General features: G+C 48.0%; 1 protein-coding gene across 1 annotated transcript in view; it reads left to right on the forward strand.

Moving 5' to 3' along the window:
* Positions 1-17,182, forward strand: part of TANC2 (tetratricopeptide repeat, ankyrin repeat and coiled-coil containing 2) — a 224,110-nt gene extending 206,928 nt beyond the window's left edge. The window contains exons 22-27 of the mRNA XM_009287889.2: positions 2,039-2,214; positions 2,495-2,627; positions 4,134-4,225; positions 5,700-5,846; positions 12,731-12,831; positions 14,892-17,182. Coding sequence (XP_009286164.1) covers positions 2,039-2,214; positions 2,495-2,627; positions 4,134-4,225; positions 5,700-5,846; positions 12,731-12,831; positions 14,892-16,839 — 2,597 coding nt within the window. The 3' untranslated portion in view covers positions 16,840-17,182. The remainder of the gene's footprint in view (positions 1-2,038; positions 2,215-2,494; positions 2,628-4,133; positions 4,226-5,699; positions 5,847-12,730; positions 12,832-14,891) is intronic.
* The last annotated feature ends 211 nt before the right edge of the window (positions 17,183-17,393 follow it).

Consider the following 17,393-nt stretch of genomic DNA (forward strand, 5'->3'; position numbering starts at 1 on the left):
ACGTATTAAATCATAAACTCTTGCATTTAGCCAGTTAATTTTTTTAGGGCAGGAGCAGCCCAGCCCTTCTCAGAAACACGCTGGGTTTACCCAGACAAAATCTTTCCCACTGCAGCAGGGATCAATCCCATGAGGTCACCTGAAGCCACTTGCCCTCGAAACCATCAGTTTGTTTCATGTCTGACTGCCTCAATTCTAAGTAGGTCAGAGATCCCCAAAGGAGCAAAAGATGCCTTCAGAGTCAAGCAGAGGTTCTGTTGGGAGTCACGGCTGCACCAGGAGCTCGGTGCTTCTGCGGAGGTCATGCCCAGCCTGCCTTGGAGCGGCGTTTTGGCATTTCTGAAGCGGTGCGCGTTGTCTGCTCACTTAGACCTTCAGCTTGCGTTGCTGCAGTGATACCTTGAAGTCTGTGCATGTCACCCTGTGGTATGGTGTGCCTCTTCCGCTGGACTGGGAAACGAGTGGGAAGGTTGAGTGATGATGTGGCTTTCCAACCTTCCCTCTTATTGCAGGAGCTTTCTCACCTGCTCCAGAAGAGTCAGAGGGAAAACACAAGAGAAGACTTTGACGGTTTGATTGCAAGAAAGTACCTGGTACAAATAAGAAGGAATGAAATGAGGCTTTATCCTGCTTTGCTGAGCAAAAGTTGGCCTCGGGTCAGTTGAGGATCATCTGGAGGGCTTTCACAGAGCTTCAGAAGGGTTCCTGAGTGCAGCGTGGGCAATGTGAGAGAAGGCTGGCAGGATGCTGGGAGTTTATGTTGTCATCCCTTAGCTTGTACATTTGAGCTGCCTTGCAGCCAGTGTCCCTCCCTGGCACAGCAGATTGCCCCAGACGTCGTTTGCCACCTCCCTCGCTGGCACGCCGCGCTGCAGTTCGGAGGCATGCAGCGAGCAGGATGCTGCGGCTGTGCTGAGAGCTCCGGGCAGAGGTTTCTGAACATACCCTCAGCAAATGTTCATGTGTTGTGCTCCTCCGCAAACAAAAAGCTGTGCAAGCTGGGAGACCTATCAGTTTGCTATCATCTGGTCGATGGGTGCTAACCGGGAGATATGTCAGCTGGGATGAACAGGAAGGTTTAGGAAATTCACATTACTCCCCCACTTGCTCAGCTTTCTGGAGCAAGTGAAGATCTCATGCTGGGCGGTTTAGAGTTTACCTACAGGAGAAAAATACTGCAGCAGCAATTCATCCCAGCCTGCTGGCAGGAGCATCCCACAGGTAGCCGCAATTCCTCGGAGGAGCAGAGCTCATAGGAATCTCTTCTGCACGCTCGAGAGCCAGAGCCCTGCCTGTGCCATGGCAACAGGAGTTGTCTTCATGCCACAAAGAGGAGTGTTCACTTAATGCTGCTGTTCAGATCTCATATGCGTATCCATATGCTGTATGAAGCAATACTGACCCGTTGGTATGGCAGCGCGATTTCTTCATCCAAGAAAATGTCAAGTCCCTCTCTCCTTGGCTTGCAGTTGGCAGTAGTTTATCCCACAACGTTGTATTTATATTGGGTAAAGTTCAGGGAGAAATACTGCTGGAAATTGTGTCGATTTGGGTAAAAGGGAGGGGAGTGAAGAGGGGAAAATATGTGCTTTTTTACAAGAGCTGAGCTGAATTGACTTAGTTCCCCTTGGTACGCCATGACCTGCTGAAACAGCAAAATGGTCTTCATCTCTGACTCACACAGGCTGGAATGGGTTTTGATTAAAAAAAAAAAAAAACAGTTAAAAAGAAAGATTGATGTCTCAGATGAGGGATGTCAAATCCACCCTGCTGCTCAGAAGATGTTTGCCAGAAAAGCCTACAGAGCTAGGTGCGAAAAAGTTTGCAGCTTGGTGTGAATAAACTCATTTGCCACAGTTCCTATCAGTGCATTTGAAGTTGCCATGGAGGGTGGGATCCACGGTGGGAGAAATGTTAATAAAGTAATTAATAATTACATCCATAGCTCTCTAAAAAGTCATCACTAAGCGGATGGTTTGTTGTATCGTAGTGCTCAACAACAGAGAGCTCTTAAGTGAACCGATGCTTGTTCTTTCAGGTGCCTCCATTTCTCTAATGGACAAGGAGGGCTTGACAGCCCTCAGCTGGGCTTGTCTGAAGGGACATCTCTCCGTGGTGCGTTCCCTGGTGGAGAACGGGGCTGCCACCGACCACGCGGATAAAAACGGGCGCACTCCACTGGACCTGGCAGCTTTCTACGGCGACGCAGAGGTGGTAAGTGGACGGTAATAGATGCAGAACGAAAAGGGCAGTTGGCGTAAAACCCTCAAAATAGTATAGTTTGGCTTGATGTAGCAGTAAGCGTATAATGTCCTGGCCCTCCATACGTGCAAGCGCTTCCACAGAGGACAACTCATGATGTACCCTCAGACCCTATAGAGGTGGTTTTAGCCTGAGCAGTGGAGCAGAGCAAGCTTTTGCTGGGCACACGTCCCCAGCAGTGCGCGAAGGTCTCGCCCAGGAGCAGAACTGACTGTTGGGCTTCTCGTTGCAGGTTCAGTTTCTGGTGGACCATGGGGCCATGATTGAGCACGTTGACTACAGCGGGATGCGCCCCCTCGACAGGGCAGTGGGGTGCCGCAACACCTCGGTCGTCGTCACTCTCCTGAAGAAAGGAGCAAAGATAGGTAGGGACAAGGAGACAATCCGCCGTCAGCTCTGTGCTCAGGCAGGACTCCGAGCAGTGGGGCTGGCTTCCTAGAAAATAGAAGCATAACATAGAGGCAGCCTCAGCCCCAGCTGCTGCTTCGTACTCCGAAAGCAGCCAGCGAGTCATGACTGCCTTGTTCTCTTTATTAAAATGGGGAATATTTTTTTTTGCTGTCGTATTACTTAGCAAAGTTAATCAATAAACAACTGTTTCTTTGGCAAGGTCTTTCCTCTGGTAATGCTTTTTCTATCTTTACTAGTCTGAGTCGACAAACGTACTATGTCCATGCATTGCTGTGAGCTGCTGCATTCACTTGCTCTGTGTATGCTTTCAGATCTTAGTGTTACCTGCACTGCGCCACACAGCTGCTCACGTTACGTTTTCCTGTGAAAGGGGATTTTGCTGGTGCATTGGCTTCTTTGCTGCCTGCCTCTCACAGCTGCTTTTTTCCTTTCTTTTTTTTTTTTTCACCTTCATCCATTTTTTTTCCCCCCTCTCTCCTACAACTTTTTGTTTTCTCCTTTCTTTGAAGGTTGTCAGACGTTACCGAGTCGCCCACGAGGTATATCTCATTGCTGTCAGCATCAGCTTCGATCTGATAGCTTTGTCAGCCTTGCTTTCTCCTGTTTGATTTAGCCTGCATGCGTCCCCAACACCTCTAATCTTTTAATTTACCTCACCTTCAAATAATTCTTTTAATGACTGTTGCAGAGAATAACTTGAACTCAAAAACTAACCTCCTTCCCCCAAAATGTACTGAATCTACTTATAGAATATTGTTGACTTATTCTTCACCCACACTAATGAGTTGTCCCCAAGTTTTTGCCACCCCTTCCCTCCCAGTATTAGACCTTGAGATAACGACTGGCTCTGCATGGGCGGACCCCTGTGCAGAGCCAGCGTGTCCCCAGCCCCGCAGACGGCTTCGGCACCGGCAGCACTTAGACACGACCTTTTCTTTGTCGTATTTTCCACCTTAATGGATTTTCTACTCTTAATATTTCACATCTTGTGAAGTTGGAAATCACAATCCACTTAAACACAAAACGCCTATCGACAGTCAAACTGCAGATTTCCTAGTACGCTTCCACAGATTTTAATTTAACAATGCTTTTATGTAACCACTCTGATTTTCCTTTTAAATATGTTTTATTTTCTGACCATGCTGTCTCCCCCACCCCAGCTGGTTCCACAGTCAGCATTGCCCTCTTGTGGAAATGCCTCCCATCATTTCCCAGACCATCGTGGTGGTGATTAGGATTAACCTTAATGACTGCAAAGGAAAACCATTGCAATGTGGATGACATTAATTTAAGTGCGAGAGGAGTTGTCAGCTCAATCATTTGGAGCGCTCTGCCCTTTGACCATGCCAAGTTGTTCTCTCCAGCAGAAATTCCCACCCCAGGATATTTTTTCCACCCAGCTTCCTACCACCCTTGCATTGTATGAGTTTTTTACCCATCATGCATCCTGTACACTACAGGTCCAGCAACATGGGCGATGGCAACCTCCAAACCAGACATCATGATCATCCTGTTGAGCAAGCTGATGGAGGAGGGAGACATGTTTTATAAGGTGAGAAGAGTGTTTTTGGAAAAATTGAACAGATGCAGCTTGCAGCATAACTTTGTATGAGGTTTTGACTGAGCAATGCTGCTGCCTTAACACACGGCAAGTAGAAGCTACTGCTCGCAGCATTCCTTGTTGCAAACTGTTTGGTTTTGGTTAGTGGGGTTGGGGAGGGGGGATTTATTGCCCAAATCTGTAATGAAGCTGAAGCAAAGCCAGGTCTCTCTGCATTCTGGATTTGAGCCAGCACTTCATTTCCTCTTTGAAAACACCAGAACCCAAGTGTTTTACAGAGATTTGGAGTGCTGATGTCATCACATCAGATCTGGCAACGGTGTCATTACCTAGCAGGCTCACTGCTGTAGAACAAGGCAACAAGATAGTATATCCCAGAAAAACTCATGGAAGAAACTTTTTGCAATGAAAACAGATTGTCAGGACACAGATGGCTTTATCGTGTCCTTTAGCCCATGGGAGATGTTCCACCATTACAGTTAGAGAGTCTTTTTGCTCTGTGTTTATTTTAAGCTGATCTTTAAAACCTGGAGATTTGCACACACACACACAAAATGTGCAAGTACAACAATGATTCACTGTTAGGCTCTAAGGGTGAAGCAAAAAATATGCAAAGCTGGCATTGTAACTGGAGTTATCTGCCAGAGATACATGATACAGCTGAGAAACCTGAGTCTAAAAGGTTTTAAAGCTTACTATTTGTAGCTGCAAAATTTATGTCTGGGTCATCATGAACTGCATGTGTCCTAGATCCCATTTTGCCCTCTTTCCTTCACCCTAGCTGCCATGGGTGCCCCCCTCCAGGGCGCAGATCATTCCATCCCAAAAATAGGTGTCCAAAATAGCAAAGATGAGTCACCCTTTGAAGGTGACTGTTGTGTCCCAATAAATATAAAAGGAACCCAGTTGACAGGCTTAGATGTAGACACCTAATTTTTAGACATCTAAAGTTCAGGGAGATGAATCCCAATCTGTTTGTCCAACTTTAGAGCCACACCGGTGCCATAAACATTTATCTTTGCTATTGCACAGGCTTCTCTCAGCCCCAGGAACTCCACCCAAAGTTCCACAGTTCGTATTCTTTACCCTCCCTGGTGCTTATTAAGCTTTGGGTGTAGGGTGTTCTCCAGAAATGGGTTACTGATCACCTAGCTCAAAAGACCATCCATCCATAAACCAGATGGAGTTGTATCGAGTTAACATAACACAATTTCTGCTGTGTTTCCCACTGTAGCATGACAACTCTCTACGAAGTGGGAGAACTCAACTTGCACAAGGCGTCTGCATTTCCAGATCAAATGTTCCCTTGATCAAATGTTTTGGCTTTCCTTTCTTAGAAAAGAACTAAACAGTGAAGTCATGTTACCTTCACCACCCAAAATGTTCATGGGGCTGGTGAGTGAGTTCTCTGCAGTGAAGTAAACTCAACCCAAGGATGTGTTTTGACATGTTCTCCTTCTATTAGAAAGGTAAAGTGAAAGAGGCTGCCCAGCGCTACCAGTATGCTCTGAAAAAATTCCCCAGGGAAGGGTTTGGAGAAGACCTGAAAACCTTCCGTGAGCTGAAGGTGTCGCTCCTTCTCAACCTCTCCCGATGTCGAAGGAAAATGAACGTAAGTCTCCCCGCTCTTCATGGCCTTAGGCGCAAGCTGCCAGCTTTCTGCCTGTGCACAGAGACATGTCCATCCTGTAATCGTGCTTTGACCTCTGAGATCTCTCCTCTGTGTAACCTGGTTGTCCTTCACAGAGCACTGACATAACTCAAAAGAAGTAATGATTTAGTATGCATTTCTGATTATTAAAAATTCATTGCTATGTTTATAGCTTTTTGAATTTTATTATTACTCCCTTTTGATGGTGATGTGAATTGGGGGTGGAGGCATTTTCCAGATTTCTAGGGCAGCGGTGAGGGAGGAGCCAGGAGATGTGCTCCTTTGAATACTAATTAATTTAAAATGAAGGAGCATATGCTTAGGGGGCTAGTACTTCCCCAGGGCAGTGACTCATCCAGAAACACCCCCACACACTCCCTCTCCTCCCAGAACCGCCAGATCGCTGTCACTCTCCCCGCTCCAATCTAGCATCATCTAGCGACCAACTCCTGCAGCAAGTCTGTTCTTCCAGCAGACAAATGCCACCTCCCCCTTGCTCTGCATGCAGAGACTTTCACCTCTTACAACTTAAGGTCTCCATAGACTTGAAAAGTGAAATCTCCGCTGAGGCCATGAGCCAGCGAAGATTACACTGGTGGGGAAGGGATTTTTATGACACCTTCATTTCTTTAAGCTGTGAGGGAGACAGATGAAAAGCAATGAGGGATGTCAAATCCACCCTGCTGCTCAGAAGATGTTTGCCAGAAAAGCCTACAGAGCTAGGTGCGAAAAAGTTTGCAGCTTGGTGTGAATAAACTCATTTGCCACAGTTCCTATCAGTGCATTTGAAGTTGCCATGGAGGGTGGGATCCACGGTGGGAGAAATGTTAATAAAGTAATTAATAATTACGTCCATAGCTCTCTAAAAAGTCATCACTAAGCGGATGGTTTGTTGTATCGTAGTGCTCAACAACAGAGAGCTCTTAAGTGAACCGATGCTTGTTCTTTCAGGTGCCTCCATTTCTCTAATGGACAAGGAGGGCTTGACAGCCCTCAGCTGGGCTTGTCTGAAGGGACATCTCTCCGTGGTGCGTTCCCTGGTGGAGAACGGGGCTGCCACCGACCACGCGGATAAAAACGGGCGCACTCCACTGGACCTGGCAGCTTTCTACGGCGACGCAGAGGTGGTAAGTGGACGGTAATAGATGCAGAACGAAAAGGGCAGTTGGCGTAAAACCCTCAAAATAGTATAGTTTGGCTTGATGTAGCAGTAAGCATATAATGTCCTGGCCCTCCATACGTGTAAGCGCTTCCACAGAGGACAACTCATGATGTACCCTCAGACCCTATAGAGGTGGTTTTAGCCTGAGCAGTGGAGCAGAGCAAGCTTTTGCTGGGCACACGTCCCCAGCAGTGCGCGAAGGTCTCGCCCAGGAGCAGAACTGACTGTTGGGCTTCTCGTTGCAGGTTCAGTTTCTGGTGGACCATGGGGCCATGATTGAGCACGTTGACTACAGCGGGATGCGCCCCCTCGACAGGGCAGTGGGGTGCCGCAACACCTCGGTCGTCGTCACTCTCCTGAAGAAAGGAGCAAAGATAGGTAGGGACAAGGAGACAATCCGCCGTCGGCTCTGTGCTCAGGCAGGACTCCGAGCAGTGGGGCTGGCTTCCTAGAAAATAGAAGCATAACATAGAGGCAGCCTCAGCCCCAGCTGCTGCTTCGTACTCCGAAAGCAGCCAGCGAGTCATGACTGCCTTGTTCTCTTTATTAAAATGGGGAATATTTTTTTTTGCTGTCGTATTACTTAGCAAAGTTAATCAATAAACAACTGTTTCTTTGGCAAGGTCTTTCCTCTGGTAATGCTTTTTCTATCTTTACTAGTCTGAGTCGACAAACGTACTATGTCCATGCATTGCTGTGAGCTGCTGCATTCACTTGCTCTGTGTATGCTTTCAGATCTTAGTGTTACCTGCACTGCGCCACACAGCTGCTCACGTTACGTTTTCCTGTGAAAGGGGATTTTGCTGGTGCATTGGCTTCTTTGCTGCCTGCCTCTCACAGCTGCTTTTTTCCTTTCTTTTTTTTTTTTTCACCTTCATCCATTTTTTTTCCCCCCTCTCTCCTACAACTTTTTGTTTTCTCCTTTCTTTGAAGGTTGTCAGACGTTACCGAGTCGCCCACGAGGTATATCTCATTGCTGTCAGCATCAGCTTCGATCTGATAGCTTTGTCAGCCTTGCTTTCTCCTGTTTGATTTAGCCTGCATGCGTCCCCAACACCTCTAATCTTTTAATTTACCTCACCTTCAAATAATTCTTTTAATGACTGTTGCAGAGAATAACTTGAACTCAAAAACTAACCTCCTTCCCCCAAAATGTACTGAATCTACTTATAGAATATTGTTGACTTATTCTTCACCCACACTAATGAGTTGTCCCCAAGTTTTTGCCACCCCTTCCCTCCCAGTATTAGACCTTGAGATAACGACTGGCTCTGCATGGGCGGACCCCTGTGCAGAGCCAGCGTGTCCCCAGCCCCGCAGACGGCTTCGGCACCGGCAGCACTTAGACACGACCTTTTCTTTGTCGTATTTTCCACCTTAATGGATTTTCTACTCTTAATATTTCACATCTTGTGAAGTTGGAAATCACAATCCACTTAAACACAAAACGCCTATCGACAGTCAAACTGCAGATTTCCTAGTACGCTTCCACAGATTTTAATTTAACAATGCTTTTATGTAACCACTCTGATTTTCCTTTTAAATATGTTTTATTTTCTGACCATGCTGTCTCCCCCACCCCAGCTGGTTCCACAGTCAGCATTGCCCTCTTGTGGAAATGCCTCCCATCATTTCCCAGACCATCGTGGTGGTGATTAGGATTAACCTTAATGACTGCAAAGGAAAACCATTGCAATGTGGATGACATTAATTTAAGTGCGAGAGGAGTTGTCAGCTCAATCATTTGGAGCGCTCTGCCCTTTGACCATGCCAAGTTGTTCTCTCCAGCAGAAATTCCCACCCCAGGATATTTTTTCCACCCAGCTTCCTACCACCCTTGCATTGTATGAGTTTTTTACCCATCATGCATCCTGTACACTACAGGTCCAGCAACATGGGCGATGGCAACCTCCAAACCAGACATCATGATCATCCTGTTGAGCAAGCTGATGGAGGAGGGAGACATGTTTTATAAGGTGAGAAGAGTGTTTTTGGAAAAATTGAACAGATGCAGCTTGCAGCATAACTTTGTATGAGGTTTTGACTGAGCAATGCTGCTGCCTTAACACACGGCAAGTAGAAGCTACTGCTCGCAGCATTCCTTGTTGCAAACTGTTTGGTTTTGGTTAGTGGGGTTGGGGAGGGGGGATTTATTGCCCAAATCTGTAATGAAGCTGAAGCAAAGCCAGGTCTCTCCGCATTCTGGATTTGAGCCAGCACTTCATTTCCTCTTTGAAAACACCAGAACCCAAGTGTTTTACAGAGATTTGGAGTGCTGATGTCATCACATCAGATCTGGCAACGGTGTCATTACCTAGCAGGCTCACTGCTGTAGAACAAGGCAACAAGATAGTATATCCCAGAAAAACTCATGGAAGAAACTTTTTGCAATGAAAACAGATTGTCAGGACACAGATGGCTTTATCGTGTCCTTTAGCCCATGGGAGATGTTCCACCATTACAGTTAGAGAGTCTTTTTGCTCTGTGTTTATTTTAAGCTGATCTTTAAAACCTGGAGATTTGCACACACACACACAAAATGTGCAAGTACAACAATGATTCACTGTTAGGCTCTAAGGGTGAAGCAAAAAATATGCAAAGCTGGCATTGTAACTGGAGTTATCTGCCAGAGATACATGATACAGCTGAGAAACCTGAGTCTAAAAGGTTTTAAAGCTTACTATTTGTAGCTGCAAAATTTATGTCTGGGTCATCATGAACTGCATGTGTCCTAGATCCCATTTTGCCCTCTTTCCTTCACCCTAGCTGCCATGGGTGCCCCCCTCCAGGGCGCAGATCATTCCATCCCAAAAATAGGTGTCCAAAATAGCAAAGATGAGTCACCCTTTGAAGGTGACTGTTGTGTCCCAATAAATATAAAAGGAACCCAGTTGACAGGCTTAGATGTAGACACCTAATTTTTAGACATCTAAAGTTCAGGGAGATGAATCCCAATCTGTTTGTCCAACTTTAGAGCCACACCGGTGCCATAAACATTTATCTTTGCTATTGCACAGGCTTCTCTCAGCCCCAGGAACTCCACCCAAAGTTCCACAGTTCGTATTCTTTACCCTCCCTGGTGCTTATTAAGCTTTGGGTGTAGGGTGTTCTCCAGAAATGGGTTACTGATCACCTAGCTCAAAAGACCATCCATCCATAAACCAGATGGAGTTGTATCGAGTTAACATAACACAATTTCTGCTGTGTTTCCCACTGTAGCATGACAACTCTCTACGAAGTGGGAGAACTCAACTTGCACAAGGCGTCTGCATTTCCAGATCAAATGTTCCCTTGATCAAATGTTTTGGCTTTCCTTTCTTAGAAAAGAACTAAACAGTGAAGTCATGTTACCTTCACCACCCAAAATGTTCATGGGGCTGGTGAGTGAGTTCTCTGCAGTGAAGTAAACTCAACCCAAGGATGTGTTTTGACATGTTCTCCTTCTATTAGAAAGGTAAAGTGAAAGAGGCTGCCCAGCGCTACCAGTATGCTCTGAAAAAATTCCCCAGGGAAGGGTTTGGAGAAGACCTGAAAACCTTCCGTGAGCTGAAGGTGTCGCTCCTTCTCAACCTCTCCCGATGTCGAAGGAAAATGAACGTAAGTCTCCCCGCTCTTCATGGCCTTAGGCGCAAGCTGCCAGCTTTCTGCCTGTGCACAGAGACATGTCCATCCTGTAATCGTGCTTTGACCTCTGAGATCTCTCCTCTGTGTAACCTGGTTGTCCTTCACAGAGCACTGACATAACTCAAAAGAAGTAATGATTTAGTATGCATTTCTGATTATTAAAAATTCATTGCTATGTTTATAGCTTTTTGAATTTTATTATTACTCCCTTTTGATGGTGATGTGAATTGGGGGTGGAGGCATTTTCCAGATTTCTAGGGCAGCGGTGAGGGAGGAGCCAGGAGATGTGCTCCTTTGAATACTAATTAATTTAAAATGAAGGAGCATATGCTTAGGGGGCTAGTACTTCCCCAGGGCAGTGACTCATCCAGAAACACCCCCACACACTCCCTCTCCTCCCAGAACTGCCAGATCGCTGTCACTCTCCCCGCTCCAATCTAGCATCATCTAGCGACCAACTCCTGCAGCAAGTCTGTTCTTCCAGCAGACAAATGCCACCTCCCCCTTGCTCTGCATGCAGAGACTTTCACCTCTTACAACTTAAGGTCTCCATAGACTTGAAAAGTGAAATCTCCGCTGAGGCCATGAGCCAGCGAAGATTACACTGGTGGGGAAGGGATTTTTATGACACCTTCATTTCTTTAAGCTGTGAGGGAGACAGATGAAAAGCAATGGAAGTAAAATCTTAATGCTGGTGAACAAACAACACAGTTTGTAGAAAAAGTGTGAACCTTCTCTTTAAACAAGCCAACTCGTGGCTAAGCCTGCACTTTAAGGACAAAATTTTCAGTTTACTGTTAACTGGGGAATCCCAGGTTTTGTGATAGAAAATTTCAGGGCGTTGTAATTGCTCCTGCAGTTTCTGCATCTATTGATAAGACCATAAAAGGTACCTACCTCTTGACTGCATTCCCAGTTTAGTCTGTTAGACAATATCACTTCAGTAACTGCTACTGAAGGTACAAACAAAAGTATGAGCTTCCCCAAGCAGGGCGTCCAGATAGCAAGCTCCAGTGTGGACATCTTAGGGGAGATTAAACCTCGCCCTGGGTTTTGCTAAGGCCCAACTGGCCTTACTCGCACACGACTGCTCAGTGCAGTCCCAAGTGGCCATCGTGTGCTCATAAACTTCATTTCTAGAAGGTGGAGTTTGCTTACTGAGTTTCTGAACAAATCAGGAGTACTTTGGTGCTTTCTCCCAGAACTGCTCAGGGTCATAGCCCAAGTCAGCAATCCAAAGTTGTGTTTGGTTGCAAAATGAAAGCCCCTCCACTGGGAAGAGGTCTCCTTTGCGAGTGCTCAGCTGAGCTTAGCGGTACGTGAAGCATTCAGGACAAGGCAAGGGAGGACAGCCGGCAGGGTTTGAACCGTAGCTGATAGTCTCATGGCACTGCCACTCAAAAGCATGCAGAGCAGTCTCGATCCCATGCTGTCACCCTCTCCCTCCCCACTCCCAAACGAGTCTCCCAGGTGAGGTGTAGGGGAGAGACAAGGACCAGTGGAATGGGTGGCACTGGTAGGAGACCTTTGCCGGGCGAGTCCTGTTTGTAGCTACCAAGGTATCGTAGTCCCTTCCTTCATGTGCAGTTTTATTCAGCCCCTTCGAAGTATGTCAGCGTGTTGCAGAGTGGGAAGCAGAGGGCGTGGGAAAGGTTTCCTATTGCTTTCAACTATGGAAACAAATCCTTCATGAGATTACATTCCAGCCTCTGCGAGACCAGATGTTTCCTCAAGACTGTAGGTTGTTGGAGAGGGATTGCATGCACTTGTTGGGGACACAGTCAATGAGAACAGAGCCAGTGGCACGCTGGCCTCTGTGGGTGCTGACAGCATCTGGCGTTACGAGAGGGCTTTGAGTCTTTGGACGTGCCATCATAGCTCTCTGGCTGTAAATGATGTTGAATCCATGTGAAACATTCCAGTACCATCAAGTTTTCCATGGTACATGCAAAAAAAAAAAAAAAAATGTCCATATTAAGTTTGTTTTCTTCCCAAACTGTATATATTTTTATTTCTATATCTATTCAATTACTTATCTGCACACCTATTGTAATGACAGGATTTTGGAATGGCGGAGGAATTTGCTACTAAAGCACTGGAGCTGAAACCGAAATCTTATGAAGCTTACTATGCAAGAGCAAGGGCCAAACGCAGCAGCAGGTGAGGAGAGAGAGAGAGAGAAAAGTGCGAGGGGCTGGTCTTTTCAAGCCTGGCCACACCGATGTAGGCATCCACCGTGCAAAACCGTACCAGTGTCCCCATGGGAAGAAATGGCAAAGGAACACTCATTAATGAGATTACAAACCTCTCAAACTCCAAAGTAACACCCTCCCTCATTTGGTAATTTCTGGAGACGGCTGAATGCAAACCTTTTTGAGAGGTTCATCTTAGTTGAACTTTGTCTGAACATCTTACTGCACTGGAAACCTTTACACCAAAGTTGGGTATTCTTTTTAAAAATACATTTTACACAACTTGGACTCGAAGCAAAATATGACTCGTGGAAGCCCTGTGGCCTGTGTTATGCAAGAGGGCAGACTCATTCATCACGGTGATCTCTTCTGGCCTTAAAATCTATGAATCTCTCTGTCCTACAGCACTTTTTGCAAGGCAGAAACTGCTGACTAGCTGTGCAGTGACTGTGCAGGCAAGCGCCAGCCGGTGAGCTTTCAGCCATAGCTTGTGCTCAGAGCACTGCAGCCAGCTTCTAGAGAGCTGCAGCACTGGGATCTCTCTGCATCTCAGGTGGAGCCCAGAGGATTCCCTTGTTAACCTCCCTGAAGGCTAAAAGATGTGAGATTAGATTCATTTCAAAACCGATCAATGCCATTCCTAAATGAGCAGGAGGGCTTGCTTTTGAGTCATACGCTCGAGGGCTGGGTGCACTGTCATCTCGGTTTTAAACGGCAGCCAAAACGCCTTGCATGGCAGTGCAGAGAATCGCCAGTAGCCGGAGGTATGTCGAGTCCTCCTGTGCAAACATCATAGCTCAGCAGACACCACCACCATTTGACCTTCCATGCTGGAGGCGATGTGTGGAACCGGGCTCCTGGCCCAGCTGATGCTGCGCTGCCTGGTCTTGATGTGGGAGGTGAAGCCGTGACCTTCTGTCCTGCAGAGAAGTCCTGCTAACTGAGCCACACTGACCTAATGCCTTTCCTTTAATGGTTTTCCTCTCCATTGTTTCCAAAATACTTGTAAGGAAGCATAATAACCAGGTTCCTTTCCAGATGATATCAGCCTCCCCACATACAAGCATCCTTTTCTCCCCAGGTCTCTCCAGCAGAAACAGTCACCACTTTGGCTTTTCTTCTCTAAATATTTCCCAGTTTGTGCCCAGCAGCACCCCTGAGGTCAGCACAGTCTGGGGAACAGGAGGCTTTTCCTTCCTCCACCTGGTTTTGAATGGCTTGTGCAAAAGCTTAGGCTGGTGTTGGGAGGTGCTGGGGAGTTTTTCTCTGTGATCATCCCCCAAGATGACAGTCGTGTTCAAACAGATCATTTTGCTCGAAAGCGAACAGTGTCCCTGTAAATGACAACCCCCTTCCCTGAACCCCCATGTCCCTTTTACTCCTCACAGGCTGGCCTTTCCCTTGCAGAGGCTTCCCTGGGGGGCTCGCAGGCTCCCTAATGTTGCTCTGTTCATTCTGAAGAAGTTAGCCAAATCCATTGCAAAATGGGAGAGACAAGCCTTGCCTAAAGCGCTGACCCGTGGGAGCCCCTGAGCTCTGGAGCCAGCCCTGACGCTGTGTGGTCTTGGCATCAGGCAGAAGTTAAATTTTCACTGGTGTAAGCGGTTGCAACTCCGTCAAAGCTGCGCTTGTTTACAGTAGTGGTGAGCTTGGCTCTTAGTTATTGATGCTTTGGTTTCCCCTTTGCTAATGCAGGGGCAAAGCTCATGGTGGTGCTGTGAGGAGTAATTAATTAGCCTGTAACGCACACTGCAGAGGACAGGCGTTTTTGCTAGTCTGGGTTGTGCCATCTCGGGACTGTGTTCCCCTCTTCTCCAGAATGGCTGGCAGTGTTTTCCTTCAGTTTGGATAAAATAAAGCCAAGGGAGGCACATAAGGCAGAGTTTGAGAGACGCAGCAAGCGGTAGCACTCACAGACATCTCCCTCAGTAACACGGACGAGCCACTTAACCCGCAGGAGCCTCCAAGAACGGCTCCGTTCAAATCCAGAGTAATTTCAGTTCTCATTTCTGTCCCTTTGTCAAGCAGGCAGTTTTCAGCAGCCCTGGAGGACCTGAACGAGGCCATCAAGCTGTGTCCCAACAACCGTGAGATCCAGCGGCTGCTGATGCGGGTGGAAGAGGAGTGCAGGCAGGTGCAGCAGCAGCAGCAGCCGCCGCCGCTCCCGGTGGAGCCTGAACCTGAAGCCCAGCATGAAGAGCTGTATTCTGTGCAAGATATCTTTGAGGAGGAATACCTTGAGCAGGATGTAGAAAACGTTTCCATTGGCTTGCAGACAGAGTCCAGGCCAAACCAAGGGCTGCCCATCATCCAGAGCCCACCCCCATCCCCAGCTCACAGGGACTCAGCCTATATTTCTGGCTCACCTCTTGGCTCTCATCAGGTCTTTGATTTCAGGTCCAATAGCTCCGTGGGTTCGCCAACCAGGCAAGGGTACCAATCCACATCTCCTGCTCTGTCTCCAACGCACCAAAACTCGCATTATAGACCCAGTCCTCCGCACACGTCTCCTGCTCACCAGGGCTCCTCTTACCGCTTCAGCCCACCTCCTGTCGGAAGTCAAGGGAAGGAATATCAAAGCCCACCACCTTCTCCTCTTCGTAGAGGTCCTCAGTATCGCGCCAGCCCCCCAGCAGAAAGCATGAGCGTTTATAGGTCACAGTCCGGTTCCCCAGTTCGTTATCAGCAGGAACCTAGTGGAGTCAGCCAGCTCCCCGGTAGACCAAAGTCTCCGTTATCCAAGATGACGCAGAGGTCTTTCCAGATGCCCCAGCTCCCCGTGGCCGTGCCACAGCAGGGGCTGAGGCTGCAGCCAGCCAAGGCGCAGATCGTGAGGAGCAACCAGCCCAGCTCAGCCGTCCATTCGAGTACTGTAATCCCAACCGGTGCTTACAGCCAGGTTGCCCACTCGATGGCCAGCAAGTACCAGTCGGCATCAGGGGAAATGGGGGTTAGCCAGAGCAGATTGGTCTACCAGGGCTCCATTGGTGGAATCGTAGGTGACAGCAGACCAGTGCAGCATGTTCAGGCGAGCCTCAGCGCGGGAGCGATCTGTCAGCATGGAGGGCTGGCTAAAGAAGACCTTCCGCAGAGACCGTCCTCGGCGTACAGGGGGGGTATGAGATACAGCCAGACACCTCAGATCGGGCGAAGCCAGTCCGCTTCCTACTATCCGGTGTGTCACTCGAAGCTTGACCTGGAACGTTCTTCCCTCCCCGCCAGCCAGCTGGGCTCTCCAGATGTGTCTCATCTCATAAGAAGGCCCATCACAGTTAATCCCAGTGAAATCAAGCCTCACCCGCCGACTCCAAGGCCCCTGCTCCACTCTCAGAGCGTTGGCCTCCGCTTCTCTCCTTCTAGCAATAGCATCTCTTCCACCTCCAACCTGACTCCCAACTTCCGCCCTTCTGCTTCGATTCAGCAAATGGAGATTCCTCTCAAGCCAGCTTACGACAGATCGTGCGATGAACTTTCTCCGGTCTCTCCCACTCAGGGGGGTTACCCCAGCGAGCCAGCCCGTTCCCGGACCACGCCGTTCATGGGAATCATAGATAAAACCGCTCGGACTCAGCAGTACCCCCATCTCCATCAGCAGAACCGGACCTGGGCTGTGTCGTCAGTGGACACTGTCATTAGTCCTACGTCTCCTGGCAATCTCCCCCAGCCAGAATCATTTAGCCCGCCTTCTTCAATCAGCAACATTGCCTTTTATAACAAAACCAACAATGCACAGAATGGCCATTTGCTAGAGGAAGACTATTACAGCCCCCATGGGATGCTGGCCAATGGGTCCCGGGGAGACCTCCTGGAGAGAGTCACCCAAGCCTCCTCGTATCCCGACGTCAAGGTGGCAAGGACACTGCCTGTGGCACAGGCCTACCAGGACAACCTGTACAGGCAGCTCTCCAGGGACTCCAGGCAAGGGCAGACATCCCCAATCAAACCAAAGAGACCGTTTGTGGAGTCTAATGTGTAAAAGACGCTTGTTGGAGTAAGACCCTCATGTTTTCAGCACACACTTCCAAGCCTGATTTCCATGCATATTATTATTATTTTTATTTCTCTTTGGTAGCTACATGACCAAGTTTCTCCGGTACTTTGTGTGGTGGTCAGACAGCCATGCACGTGCTCCAGCCCTTTTGTTGCCCAGCTGACCGTGAAGCCAACATCAGCCGAGCCAGTATCGTTTGCCCAATTCCAGCTAAGTTCCCAACCAGGATATCTTAGGACGTGGTGCGGGGTGGTCCAGAAATATCCCCTACGCAGCGGGAGGTAACCAGCTCTTTTTCAAGAGACAATCGCATTCGATTTAAATGGGTTTCTTTTGTCTCGATGAGCTCTTATTCAGTTCTGATGGGAATTCCTAGCGGGAGCAGAGCAGGGATCACAGGAGCCTTTCCCAAGGCTGCATCCACAGGCCCCCCGTGCCAGCCAGGTCGTTTGGCTCTTTGCCCCCAAAGAGCAAATTACCTGCAGTGAGCAAGGGCACGATGTGTTTTAATACCAAGTAGCTATGCACAATAACCATCC

The sequence above is a fragment of the Aptenodytes forsteri genome, unplaced genomic scaffold (assembly GCF_000699145.1).
Source record: "Aptenodytes forsteri isolate BGI_AS27 unplaced genomic scaffold, ASM69914v1 Scaffold249, whole genome shotgun sequence".
Classification (NCBI taxonomy): Eukaryota; Metazoa; Chordata; class Aves; order Sphenisciformes; family Spheniscidae; genus Aptenodytes; species Aptenodytes forsteri.